Raw genomic sequence first — 16,894 nt, forward strand, 5'->3', positions numbered from 1 at the left:
CAAAGCAACATACCGGTACGTTGCTTCTCCTGCAGCTGCTGCCTGTCCGCAGTAAAAGTACTGCGGGAGGTCGGCAAGTGGTTAATATACAAATACACTATATTGCCAAAAGTATAGGGACACCCCTCCAAATCATTGCATTCAGGTGTTCCAATCACCTCCATGGCCAAAGGTGTATAAAATCAAGCACCTAGGCATGCAGACTGCGCTCTACAAACATTTGTGAAAGAATGGGTTGTTCTGAAGAGCTCAGTGAATTCAAGCATGGTACTCTGATAGGTTGCCACCTACGCAATGAGTCCATCCATGAAATATTCTGCAATCAACTGTTAGCGGTATTATAACAAAAAGGAAGCAACTGGGAACAAGAGCAACTCAGCCACGAAGTGGTAGGCCGCGTAAAGTGACAGAGCAGGGTCAGTGCATGCTGAAGCACAAAGTGCGCAGAAGTCGCCAACTGTCTGCAAAGTCAATAGCTAAAGACCTCCAAACTTCATGTGGCCTTTAGATTAGCACAACAAAAGTGCATAGAGAGCTTCATGGAGTGTGTTCTCGGGAGTGATGGATCACACTTCTCTGTCTGGCAATCCAATGGACATGTCTGGGTTTGGCGGTTGCCAGAAGAATGGTACTTGCCTGACTGCAGTGTGCCAAGTGTAAACTTTGGTGTGTCGGGGGGGGGTTATGGTGTGGGGCTGTTTTTCAGGGGTGGGCTTGGCTCTTTAGTTCCAGAGAAGGGAACTCTTAAGGCATCAGCATACCAAGACATTTTTGAGAATTTCATGCTCCCAACTTTGTGGGAACAGTTTGGGGATGTCCTGCTTCAACCCAATAGAACAGCTTTGGGATGAATTAGAGCGGAGAACTGGGAGCCAGGCACTCCTGGAAAAATGGTCAAACATTCCCATAAACACACTCCTAAACCTTGTGACAGCCTTCCCTGAGGAGCTGAAGCTGTTATAGCTGGAAAGGGTGGACCAACTCAATATTAAACCCTACGGACTAAGACTGGGATGCCCTTAAAGTTCATGTGCTTGTAAAAGCAAGCATCCCAATACATTTGGCAACATAGTCCATCTCAATGGTGAATGTTCCATAGGGAAGAAACCATTCAGTCTCAGGTTGCTTAAGAAGACACGTGGCCACTCAATGAAGTTGGCCAAGAAGCAATTTAACCTTAAAATGCATAAGGGACTCTCTCAAGAAAAAAAAAAAAAAAAATGAGAGATCTGGCAATCCACTAAATCTTCTAATGCTAATATTCTAGTGCTGGAAACCAACTACAGAGTTATGACCAGATGATACCTTGTCCCAGCCAGAATTGCTAAAATGCTCCCCTCATACTCCCCAGATTGCTTTAGGTGCTGTGCGGACAGTGGCACACACCTACACATATGGTGGACTTGCCCTGTGGCTTCTTCATACTGGACAAAGGTATTCCGAATGCTATCTGTTCTCTTTAATATCTCCTTCCTCCCAGATCCTACCGTAGCACTACTGAACAAACGTTACCTGGATTTGATGCCCCCACAATTTAATATACTTTTGTATGAGACCATTGCTTCTAAGCAAACCATTGCTAAAGCTTGGAAGACTGACACCTTGGGGTTTATTTACTAAAGCTGGAGAGTGCAAAATCAGACTCCCTTCTGCATAGAAACCAATCAGCTTCTAACCTCAGCTTGTTCAATGAAGCTTTGGCAATGAAACCTGGAAGCTGATTGGTTTCTATGCAGAAGTGAGTCTGATTTTGCACTCTCGAGCTTTAGTAAATAAACCCCCTTAAGTCTCTACGAGACTACAAATTGAAACACTGTTTATGATCCCATGTAAAATCAAAGCCACTCTACTTGACCGGGTGCCGAAACACCTTAAAATTTGGCAACTATGGGTCGATCACTTCTTACTAACTCTGATCAAACACTGTTTGAGCCCTGACTAAGCCATTATAGGAGACAACTGTTCCCTGCCACCAGATCAAGAGGCACTACCTGACTTCTTGGAGACTGAAAAGTCCCCTCCCCCCACACCCTTTTCTCTACCCTCTTGCTTTTCTCTCTTCACTTCCCCCTCTACCCTTGTTCTCATTATTTTCTTCCTTTGTATTGTCCATTACAGGCTTACTATTTTGCACTCTGCGCAAAACACCTTGGAGTGTTTAGGCACAGCTTTTACCCCTGAAAACTGGGGTTATTTTGTACGATTATTCATGATAGTTCCCAGTTCTACAGAATGGTTTTGTTTGATTATAGATATAACCACTTTTAGAACTAACTGGTAAATCTTTCTTCTTCATGTAAACGGAGTGTATTACACTGATTTTGTACATGGTTTTATTTATGCCTGTACACCGATATGCTCTTTCAATAAAACACTTTGAACAAGAAAAGAAAAAAACTCAAGGGCATCTTAGCAAACTGCATCTTAGTGTGCAGAAACTACTTTTCAAAAATTGGTCACACCGATTAGAATGGTTCCATTGCCAAATCATTGGATATGATTTGTCATGGGATTTGAATGGTCAAATCACATGACAAGTCGCAGCAGTGTGAACAGGAGCTAAACCACAACTTTTAAAAGGATCTGAAAGCATATAAATAAACAGTTCTTTGTTAAAGAATAAAAAATATAGGAGTACATTTTTTTTTCTTTTTACAGATGAAGAGATTAGAAGAGAGGTCTGTTGCAAATTTTGTATTTATAATTAAGCTAATACAGAACATAGTAAGGTTAAAAGACACTAGTCAATCCAGTTCAACCAGAGTGGAAGTGTGTGTGCACATATGTCACTATCATTTTCCACATCCCTGTACATTGCGTTCACCAAGAAGCGCATTTTCAAGTGTTTGAATTTTTCTACACCTAGATTAAATAGTCACCATTTAAAGATTTGTATATTGTGATCACATTCCATATTAAGCACCTCTTCTCCAGGGAGAATAAATGTGGAAGTTTAACAATGGAGGGGATAAATCTTAAAGTGGTTGTAAAGGCTCTAGGCTTTTACCTTCATGCATGGAATGCTGCACTGCTCCCAGCCCTCTGGAAACTTACCTGAGCCTCATTGCGATCCAGTGATGTGAACAACAGCTTCGGCTGCCCCAGGCTGAGACAGCAAGCAGGAGCCATTGGGCTATCAGCCAATGAGGGGAGAGAGAGGTGGTGAGGCACCCAGCAGGTAAGTATAGCATGTTTGTCATGCCCCCCCCCCCCCCCAAAAAAAAATAACCTTTAGAATCACTATAAAATGGAGATAATCAGGAATTAGACTAGATCAATTTATACTAGAAATGTACGTTGATACCTGAGTGTCTTAAAAGATAAGTTCACCGTTTAACAAAAAATAAAAAATGCACTTTTTTTGCAGGTAAAAAATGTGCATTTATTATTTTTTGTCTGTGGCGTCTCTAAAGCATTGCACCAGCAATCAGCAGATCACTGGTGCCTTGCAAGCCTCCCCCTGACCGATCAGTAAATCTGCTTGCTTGTACATCCCACATGAGCAAGCAGATGGTACTGACAGGAAGGCTCAATGAACTACCACAGTGCTGTGCAGCGCTGTGGAAGTTTATTAAAAATTACAAGCTCACAGCCGCAAAGGCTGCAGGGACTTGTAGTTTTCCCATTCACAGAATGCTGTGAATGAATGATGTGGCCCCCCCGCTAGCTGTCACAACAGGGATCTGGGGGGTGTGGGGGCTGGTCAGATCGTAATTTGTTGCACTCTGAATAAGATTTGTTACACTCTGTGTAACATGTTATGAAAGGTGACCTTATCCCTTAATGCAGACATTGTTTTAGAATTAATTGTGATTATTTTATTTAATAAAAAGTTACTGTTAAAACAGCACAAAAAAAAGTAGGAAATATGATGCGAATATCACAGTTCTTAAAAAGTTTAAGAAATCAAATCATGCGAGGCAAAGTGACACAATTATGCAATTATTCATGCTGAAACACAGAGGAGACATCAGTAGCTCAATGTTTCTGGCCCATGCGATATCTACTTCACGCTTCTATTTTTTTATTTTTTTTTAATAGTAGTAGTTGTAGCAACAGTTTACTGGGGCCACCACTTGCAGCAATTAATTCTATTCAGAAAGTAGAAGGGTCTGTAAGCAAAAAGTGTTAACCTGAGTGTACTGCTATGTCCCAGGAAGTTTTAGGAGAGGTGTATCTTGGAAAGGAATACATGCAGGTAGTGTGTTTAACACAGTACTCTTATTCCTGCTCTACTTTCCAAAGATATTTCATGGGGTACTCCATATATATATATATATATATATATATATATATATATATATATATATATATTTATTTATTATGTCATATTTACCTGGCAAAAGTTTGTTTTAATTCTAAATATAATAAAATGAGAAAGATAATATGTATAAAACCAAACCATTACCCATTAAGTCCCAAGGATAAAAAAAAGTCACTGATGTTCATAACAAGTACCTTTATCACTGAAGTCATCCACTAATATGATTTCTCTCAGAAGTACTGCAGGAGAGGTTTCTAAAACGCTGTGTATTGTACGAAGCAGTGTTGACAAAGCTTCATTATAAAATGCTATGATAACCGAAGTTGTTGGAAGTCTCCTATAAGGAAATGTTTTGGACTTGCACCTGAAAATTGTTAAATAGAAGATGTGTAAGCAGATTAAATTTATACAAACTGCCTAAATATTACAAAGAGAATATGAATGGCAGTTATAAAGCTTATTGAGCAGTTTTCTTTTTAAATAATTAAAGAGCAATTACAAGCAACAGTAATGAGACAGTCAGTCAATGGGGTAAACTGGAGCAATACAAGCAATGTTAAGATATAATAAAATGAATTACTCAGCGGGCAAACTGTAGTCCATGTGTTTGAAATATATAAATAAGCGAGCGCCTCATGAAAAAACACAGCAGCTGTACACCAAAGGCACCATATAAGACCTCCCAATAGACAGTATATAAAAGGTGCAGCGCTAATATACAAATGAATAAAAATGATTTTACATAAAAGTTCAAGGTGACATAGTGCATGTAGATAATAAACACTAATGATGTGTCTGGTAGACGTGAGGAAAGGATAATATCCAAACAGGAGTTCAATGTGAGGATGTGACTAAACTTTCAAACGTTCTGATACTTTTCCAGGCAACACCGACTGTGCGCACGGTGAAAAATGGGGGTACAAATTGCGCACTCACCAAATGCGCAACCTTTATGCGCTTTTCTCTCATATATAAGATCTCCAATCCCTCCTCCAGGGTCTGGTCAGATCTGGTCAGGTCCCCTTCTTAGTCCAAAACCTTGTAATCAGCCTCCTCCTTTGATTATCACCACTCTCCAAGATACCTGGCTCCCTCAGGAGCTCAGAAGAAAGCAAAGGAGGCCAATAGTGCAGTATGTCTCAAAGGTACATTTATTCCCACATATAGCAGATACAGGTATGGAAGAAGCAAAAAAGAATACTGACCCTGTGTGTAGTAACCGCCGGGCCCCTCGTGGTGCCGGCGGTGCATGCGTCAATCAGCTGAAGCCTGACCCAGACGCGTTTCGAGCAATAGCTCTTTGTCAACGGGTATTTGGCTATCCTGGATAGCCAAATACCCGTTGACAAAGAGCTATTGCTCGAAACGCGTCTGGGTCAGGCTTCAGCTGATTGACGCATGCACCGCCGGCACCACGAGGGGCCCGGCGGTTACTACACACAGGGTCAGTATTCTTTTTTGCTTCTTCCATACCTGTATCTGCTATATGTGGGAATAAATGTACCTTTGAGACATACTGCACTATTGGCCTCCTTTGCTTTCTTCTGAGCTCCTGAGGGAGCCAGGTATCTTGGAGAGTGGTGATAATCAAAGGAGGACGCTGATTACAAGGTTTTGGACTAAGAAGGGGACCTGACCAGATCTGACCAGACCCTGGAGGAGGGATTGGAGATCTTATATATGAGAGAAAAGCGCATAAAGGTTGCGCATTTGGTGAGTGCGCAATTTGTACCCCCATTTTTCACCGTGCACACAGTCGGTGTTGCCTGGAAAAGTATCAGAACGTTTGAAAGTTTAGTCACATCCTCACATTGAACTCCTGTTTGGATATTATCCTTTCCTCACGTCTACCAGACACATCATTAGTGTTTATTATCTACATGCACTATGTCACCTTGAACTTTTATGTAAAATCATTTTTATTCATTTGTATATTAGCGCTGCACCTTTTATATACTGTAGTCCATGTGTGCATCTAATGCTTTTTTTTTTTTTTTTTTATGACTGAAGTTTTCCTTTTACAAACAAAGCAGCATTACATACACCACATTCCTCTGGCAATCACCTTACAAGAGAAGTATAGGTTTCCTTTTTTTTTTTTTTAAACTTACACCTATTCTCTGTTAGCTTCTAATACCTAAAAATCTTTCCAGACCTCTCAAAAGTGTGCCCTGTTAAAATCGAGTTAAAGGAGAAGTATGGGATGGGATAAATGGTTAGAAAATATCACCATCACAAATCAGCTGCTGTTTCTTTCCTACCTCCTTTGGCGTTTCCAGCACGTGCACTGCATCTTTCATGTAGCTCCCAGTAACGGTCCACCTTGAGTTTGAAAGTTTAGAGGGGGTGGATAAGACTTCAATAATCCACCCCCTCTCTGTCCCTCCTTTCCTGGGAGCTGTGGACGAGCTTCCTGCATGGACACACATCCAAGCATAATACTAGAGCAAGCTTGTGTCACATGGCTCTGTTTTCATGGTGTCACACAGAAACGGCTGTCTGGCAAGATGGTAAATGTGCTAATTTACTGCTTGGACAGAAGTGTAATAGACATGTCTGGATCTAGAGGGGTGTTGGGGAGGGCTTCTGCTTCCCCAGATTTCAGTTGCACCCCTCTGTGGTCACTGTGGCTGCTGAGCTGCTCCTCTCATCCTGTCACTTCACACATGGTGCTTATCAGAGTTCCTCCTCCGACACTGCAGTTATTGAATTCTCATACATACAGCTTGGATATGCATTGTGTGTATACAGACACATCCTAGTTCCTCCCATTCTTTATACAGACACATCCTAGTTCCTCCCATTCTTTATACAGACACAGCCTAGTTCCTCCCATTCTTTATACAGACACATCCTAGTTCCTCCCATTCTTTATACAGACACAGCCTAGTTCCTCCCATTCTTTATACAGACACAGCCTAGTTCCTCCCATTCTTTATACAGACACATCCTAGTTCCTCCCATTCTTTATACAGACACAGCCTAGTTCCTCCCATTCTTTATACAGACACATCCTAGTTCCTCCCATTCTTTATACAGACACAGCCTAGTTCCTCCCATTCTTTATACAGACACATCCTAGTTCCTCCCATTCTTTATACAGACACATCCTAGTTCCTCCCATTCTTTATACAGACACAGCCTAGTTCCTCCCATTCTTTATACAGACACAGCCTAGTTCCTCCCATTCTTTATACAGACACAGCCTAGTTCCTCCCATTCTTTATACAGACACAGCCTAGTTCCTCCCATTCTTTATACAGACACAGCCTAGTTCCTCCCATTCTTTATACAGACACAGCCTAGTTCCTCCCATTCTTTATACAGACACATCCTAGTTCCTCCCATTCTTTATACAGACACAGCCTATCTTTGGCCTCTTTCTATTTAGGGTCCTTTCAAAACGGGTGTTTTTTTTTTTCCATCAGTTCTTTCATCAGTTTATCATCAGTTCTATGCATGAAGGTAAAAAGCCTTCTTTGTGCAGCAGCCCCCCAATACGCACCTAAGCCCCATCTCGATCCAGTGATGTGCACTGGAGTCTCGGCTAACCCATGACTCCCTCTCCTCATTGGTGGAGACAGAAGCGGGAGTTATTGGCTCCCACTGCTGTCAATCACAGCCAGTGAGCCAATGAGAAGAGGGGCAGGGCCAAGCCATGGCTCCGTGTGTGAATGGACAAGCTGCTTGCTGTGGGGGCACCCAACAGAAGGGAGGGGCCAGGAGCGCCAGTGGGGGACCCGAGAAGAGGAGGATCCGGAATGCTCTGTGCAAAACCACTGCACACAGCAGGTAAGTATAGACATGTTTGTTATCTTAAAAAAAAAAAAATAATAATAAGCCTTTAGAATCACTTTAGCTCAATTTTAATAGGTTGCACTTTTGAGAGGTCTGGAAAGATTTTTAGTTATTAGCAACTTGCACAGAACAGGTGTAAGCTAAAAAAAAAAAAAAAAAAAAAAAAAAAAAAGCAGCAATGTATAACAACTCAGCGCTCACAGTCCTGTGAAGGAAAAGTCCTCAAGTAGGATGAAAAACTCATGGAACAAGGGTCTATGGCAGTGGTCACTAAATGGCGGACCACTTGGGCAGCACCTGCCCCTCGGTCCCGGTCTGCAGCTCCTCCCACCCCCGCCCGCTATGAGGATGACATCGGTGGCGGGCTGGAGGCCCAGGAGAGGACACCCCAGAAGGATTAGTGCTTCTGTTCTGCCTAAGGTACCATAGGACTGTGCAGGGGAAGGCTTGCATTAAAATTGGCACTGTGTTATGTTAAGGGTGCTGTGTTGTGTTAGGGGGTGCTGTGTTGTGTTAGGGGGCATGGTGTTGTAAAGGGGGGCTGTGATGTGAAGGGGAATGGAGGACACTGTGGGACTTCTTGAAAGAGGGGACTGTGATGTAGAGGGGACTACAGTGTAAAAGGTACTGGAGGATAGTGATGTGTTATATCGCTAACAAGATTCGGACCTCTGTTGGAAGGAAATTTTGCTGACCGGACCTCCGTAAAATTTTAATTCAAGACCCCTGGTCTATGGGATTAGTCCTTTGCAGATCCAAATCCTCCAGTGGGGTGAGAGAGAGAGAAGAGGACTAGAAGCCAGTCCCGCTGTGAAGGAAGTCCAGCATGGACAGAATCCGTGGATGAACCATGGGGGGGGTGATGCCAGATGAGAGCGTTCCAGTGTGGTCGGTAAAAATGACAGCCCACTGGAGGGACGGAGGAGATGATGGACTCTACAGCTCCTTGGCAGTAACAGATCAGAGGAAGATCCAAGGAGGACATGCAAAGGAAACAAGTAGCCAGGGAGCAGGAGGGAATAAAAACATTGTAACAGTTTAATGAAAACAAATATCCACACTTACATCTGGGCAATAGAGATGCAGCATGATTGTAAATGTGAGATGACAGTCTGACCGGAGGGATCACACAGAGCCGCTGTAGCTGTGTATGTCAGTGTGCAGTAAGCAGAGACAGGACCCGCTGAAATACCAGCCTACGGCATTACCGGCTCTTTTCCAACTACGAGGGATCAGGATGGGGCGGGAACAATGCATTTCAGAAGCTCCGCCTCCTTTGTCAAGAGCCTGTAGTGGGGAAAGGCCATTTTACATACCAGCAAGCAAGAACAAAAATGGGCTGGCTCATGGAGGTCACCATTGCAATAAACCAGTATGGGAATCATAATACAGATGGAACCACACAAAGGGGCTGACACAGTCAGCTATTGTAATACTCGAGTAACTTCTAAAAGTATACAACGAACAATATATATTAAAATTATATTATTTGGGATCCATGTAAAAAGAAAATAAAAGTGGAAAATAAATAGTAATGGAAAAAGTAAAAAATGATAAATTTGCAATTAAAGAGGATGAATAAAAATAAATACACAATGTTTCCCTACATCTATAAATTACATATATTAATAAGAACAGAGGGATTGAAAGGCATACATACATATGCACATATGGGCACACATGTATATACAGTACATATACACACACCCACATGTGCGCGTGTATCCACACAAACGTGCCTACGTGTATATAAGGATTTTAAATTACAAACGCATGTGCATATATATCAACAGTCAGACTTATTAGATACATTTACCACCTAGCAACACAAGTGGAACTGAAAGGGTACGTGTAAAGTCTAAACAAATTATATGGGCAAGGTTAAAAGACGGTGTGGACCTCCAGGTCTGCGTTCAACCCTTTAGGAGCCAAAGTTTTGAGGGTGAAGATCCGAAAGGTTTCACGTCTGCATAGCAGTTGTAACCTTTCGGCAAAAGGAAGAGTATTCAGAAAGGATTCTATTATCCGAATCCTTAACCCTTCCGTGGATTTCCCGCGTTTCAGAGTGAAATTACAGTGGGGCAAAAAAATATTTAATCAGCCACCAATTGTGCAAGTTCTCCCACTTACAAAGATGAGAGAGGCCTGTAATTGGCATCATAGGTAGACCTCAACTATGAGAGACAAAATGAGAAAAAAAATCCAGACAATCACATTGGCTGATTTGGAAAGAATTTATTTTTTTGATTTTTTTTCTCATTTTGTCTCTCATAGTTGAGGTCTACCTATGATGCCAATTACAGGCCTCTCTCATCTTTTTAAGTGGGAGAACTTGCACAATTGGTGGCTGACTAAATACTTTTTTGCCCCACTGTACATGTTGTTGCACAGATGGTCCGGCCTACATATAGGAGGCCACATGGACAAGTAAAACAGTAGATGACAAAAGTGGAGGGGAAATTTTTAATTTGCTAGGGGCAGTTTTTTTTTTTTCAATATTAGGAGCTCTCTTGTATACAAAAATGGGGCCTTGATGGAATAACAGATCTCAATTTTGAGTCACCAAGGAGGATATTCCAATAGCAAAGAATGATTTTTTCCATTTCTTTGTATTAACAGTGAAATTTCGTTATGAACTTTATGTCATGCTGGTGGGTTTGAGGGGCTAGTTTATTGTGTTGTTTCATACCATTAACCGGGGAACACTTTGACTGGACCTGATCAATGATATGGGCTTTGTAACCCTTATCAAGAAATTTTATTTTTATACTGGCCCCCCCGTAGGTGGTAATACATATTCAAAGTACAATTCCTCCTCAGCCTACTGAACTGTCCCTTGGATATATTGCTAAGCACCTAGGGTGGTGGCAACTGGTGTAAAGAAATGTTTTATGGCAAAACTTTTGCCATAAATCAGTTTTACACCTGTGCCACCCCTTTTGTCATTTATTGTTTGTCTTGTTCATGTGGCCTCCTATATGAAGGCTAGTCAATCCGTGCAGCTCGCACCAGGTTTGGGGAACATAGGAGATCAATGGAGGAAGGAGATGTAGACCAAAGTGTCCCACGTAATTTCACTCTGAAACATGGGAAATTCACAGAAGGGTTAAGGATTTGGATGACAGAATCCATTTTGAATACTCTTCCTTTTGCCAAAAGGATTCAACTACTATGCAGGTACTTTTGGATCTTCACCCTTAATACTTTTGGCTCCTAAAGAGTTGAACAAAGACCTGGAGGTCCACACCACCTTTTAACCTTGACAATTAATTTTTTTTATTTTTTTATTTTTTCAGACTTTACACGCATCCTTTCAGTTCCACTAGTGTTCCTAGGGGATTTATGCATCGAATTAGTCTATGGCTGTTGATATATATGCACATGCATTTGTAATTCAAAATCCTCATATACACGTAGGAATGTTTGTGTGTATAGATGTATATACATGTCTGCCCATATGTGCATATGCATGTATGCATTTCAATCCCTCTGTTCTTAATATATGTAACTTATAGATGTAGGGAAACATTGTGTATTTTTATTCATCCTCTTAAATAGCCAATTTATCATTTTTTACTTTTTCCATTATTATTTATTTTTCACTTTTTATTTTCTTTTTACATGGATCCCAAATAATATAAAATTTTAATATATATTGTCAGTTGGTTCCATCTGTATTAGGATTCCCATACTGTTGCAATGGTGACCTCAATGAGCCAGTCCATTTTTGTTGTCACTCGCCGGTATTTAAAACAGCATTTCCCCACTACAGGCACTTGACAAAAGGAGGCGGAACTTCTAAAATGAATTGTGCCCGCCCACTCCTGCCCCATCCTAATCCCTCGATGTACAGCCTCATAGTTGGAAGGGAGCCTGTAACTCCATAGCCTCGTGGTAGTTCAGCGGGTCCTGTCTCTGCTTACCGCACACTGACATACACAGCTACTGCGGCTCTATGTGATCCCTCCTGTCAGATTGTCATCTCACAGTTACAATCATGCTGCACCTCTATTGCCCAGATGTAAGTTTGGATATTTGATTTCATTAAACAGTTACAATGTTTTAATTACCTCCTGTGCCCTGGCTACTTTGTTTCCTTTGTAAGCTAAAAAACCCCCAAAAAAATAAAAAAAGGAAACAGACTTCTCATAACCATTTGCCCTCTTGAGGATTTACCCCCCTTCCTGACCAGGCCATTTTTGCGTTACGGCACTGTGTTACTTTAACTGCCAATTGGGCGGTCAAGCAAGGCTGCACCCAAATGAAATTTACGTCCTTTTTTTCCCACAAATTGAACTTTCCTTTGGTGGTATTTGATCGCCTGTGCATTTATTTTTTGTACTATTAAGGAGAAAGAAAAAAAAAAGTCCAACAATTTTGAGAAGAAACAATATTTTTGACTTTTTGCTATTAGACATTTCCAGTAAAGAAAAAAAAAACAAAATCTAAATTTCCTCATAAATATAGGCCAAATGTATTCCGGTACATGCCCTTGCTTAAAAAAAAATCCCAAAACGTGTAAATTAATTGGTTTATGTGAAAGTTAATAGTGTTTACAAATGGCGGTATAGATACTGGAATTTTTTTATTTATTTACTAGTAATGGCGGCAAACAGTGACTTATAGCGGGACTGCGGCAGGCATTCTAACATTGGAGGGAACTGACTTGGTGTCACTGACATCCCCAGTGACAACAATACAGTGATCAGTGCTAAACACTGGACTAATGGCACTGGACAGGTAGGGGTTAACATGAGGGGTGATCAAAGGGTTAACCCTGTGCTGTTTTACTTGTGTCTGTGTACTTCACTGTAATCACACTGCTCTGTGAACAGCTATCCAAAGCAGTGTGCATAGGCTGACAGGGAGGGGAACTGTATTGATTACATACAGTTATCCCCATCAGAGATGCTTGGCAATCACCGGGTGTTGGCAAGTAATCACCGGCCGGGACCCGGTGATTGACAACCTCGACCACGAATGGCGGCGCGGTAGGGCGCACGCGTGCCCCTACCCAGAAATGCGAAATCACATATATATATATATACACACGTGACTTTGCGCACCCGTGCCGCCCTGTAGCAGTATATCTTTCTTTACTTTTCTAAACTGAATGTTTAATAGCAAAAAGTCAAAAATATTGTTTCTTCTCAAAATTGTTGGTCTTTTTTTTGTCTTTTTTTTCCTCGGGAAACAGTTAAACCTATTCAGTTTCTTTGAAAGTTGTCTGAGCAAAAATAAATAAGTATTCAGCGCTTTAAATATATTCATAAAGTGTCCTGTGCTCCTTGTAAGTGGCCGGTGCAATATTTTATCCACCACTATTCCATTGTTCCACCTTGTCACAGGTATCTGTGTTTCACACACTGCGACGGTCAGAAGTTCTGTACACTGTCAACATTGTTTGGCATGATGAGCCATTTGGTGTGATGCCTCTCTTCTTTTTGGGCAAATTTTTGTTTATTAAAAATCCTACAAACATCATAATAAAACCATATTTACGCATATACAGAATAAAACTACACACACACACTTCAGCATAGAAAACAGGAAATGTTTTTTTTGTCAGGAAGGGAAAAAAAAAAAAACCGAACTAAAATCATATTTTAAGATTATCTTTATAAAGGCACCTCACCAAACCCTATCTCCACTTTAACACACCCTCAGGCTAAGACACAATTAAACAGTGAACCCATGCATGGAGCCTTTTTCCAAAATCTGATCTTAGAAAAATCTAGGGGTTGTGAAAGGACAGAAAGAAAATCCGTACACCCAGAGACTGACAGCAGCTACGGGGACTTGACATTCCTCCACGCCTTTGTCCAAGCCCCCAGCCACCACCTGTCCTTCACAAGTCCCCAAATCTTCCCAACCACACCCAGAATGTTGTGCACCACCTCGACAGGAAGGACTTTTTTGCATATAGAAACTTAACATCATGCATTCCATGTGAAGTAACAGACTACTAAACTAACTAGAAAAAGTGTCTCGAAATCAAAATCCCAGTGAGTTTGAAAGGCCCCGTAAGACCATTCCTTGAAACTCAAGTTTGAAAGAAAAGGGATGTCCAGAGCCCCACCCACCCGCTTATAGACTTCTATATTGAAGGGAAGCCGAAGCAGAAAATGGTCCATCATCTCCTCCACCCCACCCCACCACAGTCCACTCTTGGACAGCCACGGTTCTCCGCAGAGTGATGCTTAAGGTTGACCTTCACATAGAGTCTGTCATGGAACAAGAGCCAGGCCAAATCCCAAAACGTTTGCCTCAGCATACTGTTCCATCACCAAGACCATCTCCTGCGTCTCAGAGATTTATTCTTCATTTTATTTATTTCAGGTACTTATACAGCGCTGTCATTTTATGCAGTGCTTTACATTTACACTGTACATTCACATCAGTCCCTAACCTTCAAGGGGTGTACAATCTAAGGTCCCTAACTTACATTCATAAATACACATACTAGGGACAATTTAGATAGGATCCAATCAACCTACCAGCATGTCTTTGGAGCGTCGGAGGAAACCGGAGTACCCGGAGGAAACCCATGCAAGCACAGGGAGAACATGCAAACTCCAGGCAGGAGGTGCCGTGGCTGGGATTTGAAACAGCGACCCTAGTATTGCCAGGCGGAAGTGCTAACCATTTAGCCACTGTGCTGCCCAGATGAAAACAGACACGTCATCAGCATAGGCCACGACCCTCAAAGGAGGCTCACCAGGAATGCCCAAAGACACTCCGCACAACGGTCCACTCTCTGAACTCCAGATGAAGGGATTGATTGTGAACACGTATAGCAGAGGACTCAAAGGACATCTCTGACATACACCTGAGCCAACCTCAAAAGGCTATCCGATCCAACCATTCACAAGCATGAAGCTTTTAGCCCCCTTGTATAAAATCTTCAGCCAAACGATAAAGCCCCCCCTCCAGGCCAACATGCAGCCATAGGTACTCATGATTGACCTGATCAAAGGCTGTGGCCTGATCCAATGCCAGCAGGAGTATCATCATCAGCACAGGGGAGAAGAACCCAGGGAATTCAGATCAAATTGGAGGGAGTAGGGAGTATGGTACAGGCAGAGCCCGAGAGAGGATATGGAAAAAATGGCAGAGGTAGAAGAAAAAAAAATTAAAGAAAGCAACAGCAAGAAAAAAAGAAAATAAACTTAGGAGAGGGGATATATAACCTCAGTTCCATCCCCGTCAGATAAAGAAATTGAAGTACTTGATCGTGGGTTAAAGTTTGCGCCTAAATCTAATTTAAATAAGTTTCAAACATTTATTGATTTGAATTTATTAGGAAATTGAATATTAAAAAGTATTTTACTTCCCTACCTGGACCTACTACTTCTGTGAATAAAAATGGAACACACTGTATATATCAGCACAGTGGTCTCAAGAATAAATCTATTTTTAACCCTACTATTACATCAAATCAAAACATAGACGTTTTCAAACAAATGGTTAATAGTGATTTGAAGGAGCTTCAAATTAATAAAACAAAGAGAAGGAAAGTTCTTTCACCAGGGTTTAACAACATTGGTTGAAAAAAACAATAATATTCATCCAGCAGATAAGGGAGGAGGGGTGGTCCTTTTAGATAGAAGTGCATATGAAATGGAGATGAATAGAATTCTAGGTGATGGGGATACGTATAATAAGATTAAAGGAAACCCTACTAATAAATTTAAGAAACAACTATATAACATAGCGAACAAAGCAAAAGATTATAGATGAGAAAGAAGCCAAATATTTAATCCCCTCCAATTGTAAAATTCCAGTATTTTACTATTTACCTAAAATTCATAAAGATTTAATCCAACCTCCTGGTAGGCCCATGGTAAGTGGGATAGGATCTATACACTCCAGAATTGGAGAATACATTGACATGTTTTTACAGCCCATAAAAACAAACAAACAGATGCCTGCATATTTGAAAGATGGACAGGACATCATTGATTTGATTGAGAACATGGAGATCACATATGATACTTTACTAGTTACAACTGATGTTAATTCATTGTATACTAGTATTGACCATGAGGATGGAATTAAAGCGATAAAATAGGTTTTAAGAGATTATACAGAGATCCATAGGAAACAAAGAACATTTATTATTCAATTGTTAGAATTTAGTATATTGAATAATTATTTTTGGTATGGAGGAAATTTTTTTATACAGTGGAAAGGAGTGGCAAAGTTTGCTCCTAGCCTAGCAAACATCTTTATGGCAAGATGGGAACATGCTGAGATCTTTGGAAAGGAATGGAAAGGATTGAGATTGTGGAAAAGATTTATTGATGACATCTGGTGATTTGGGAAGGGAGTATAGAGTAATTACAGAGTTTTTTGGAACATATAGATAACAACCCACGTGGATTAAGCTTTACCCAGACCATAGAGATAGGATCTGTGAATTTTTTGGATTTATGTATCGTTAAAGATAAAAATAAGTTATATGCTAAAACATATTTTAAAGATACAGACAGGAATGGATATGTTCCTACTTCATGTTGCCATCACCCACAATGGATTCAAGGAATACCAGAGGGCCAATTCAACCGTATTAAGAGGAACTGTTCAAGGTTGAGCGATTATATTGAGCAATCAAAAATAATTAAACAAAGATTTGTACAAAAGGGCTATGATCCGGATAGATTGAAAAAAGTAAGGTTTGAAATTAGCAAAGAGTATATGGGAGAGGGTAAGATAAAGAGGAAAAAGAAGGATAAATCAAGGAATGATAAAAAAGCATATACCGTACTTTTCGCTCCATAAGACGCACCTGACCATAAGACGCACCTAGGTTTTAGAGGTGAAAAACAAGAA

The 16,894-nt window shown here is 40.9% G+C and overlaps 1 protein-coding gene across 1 annotated transcript in view; it reads right to left on the reverse strand.

The window, feature by feature from the left end:
• Positions 1-16,894, reverse strand: part of GALNT4 (polypeptide N-acetylgalactosaminyltransferase 4) — a 189,517-nt gene that overhangs the window by 126,965 nt on the left and 45,658 nt on the right. Inside the window, exon 3 of the mRNA XM_089681040.1 lies at positions 4,459-4,628. Within this exon, the coding sequence (XP_089537166.1) occupies positions 4,459-4,628 (170 nt within the window). The remainder of the gene's footprint in view (positions 1-4,458; positions 4,629-16,894) is intronic.

This window comes from Staurois parvus, unplaced genomic scaffold (assembly GCF_062004578.1).
Source record: "Staurois parvus isolate SC_StPar_1 unplaced genomic scaffold, SC_StPar_1.0 ptg000257l, whole genome shotgun sequence".
NCBI classification, from domain to species: Eukaryota; Metazoa; Chordata; class Amphibia; order Anura; family Ranidae; genus Staurois; species Staurois parvus.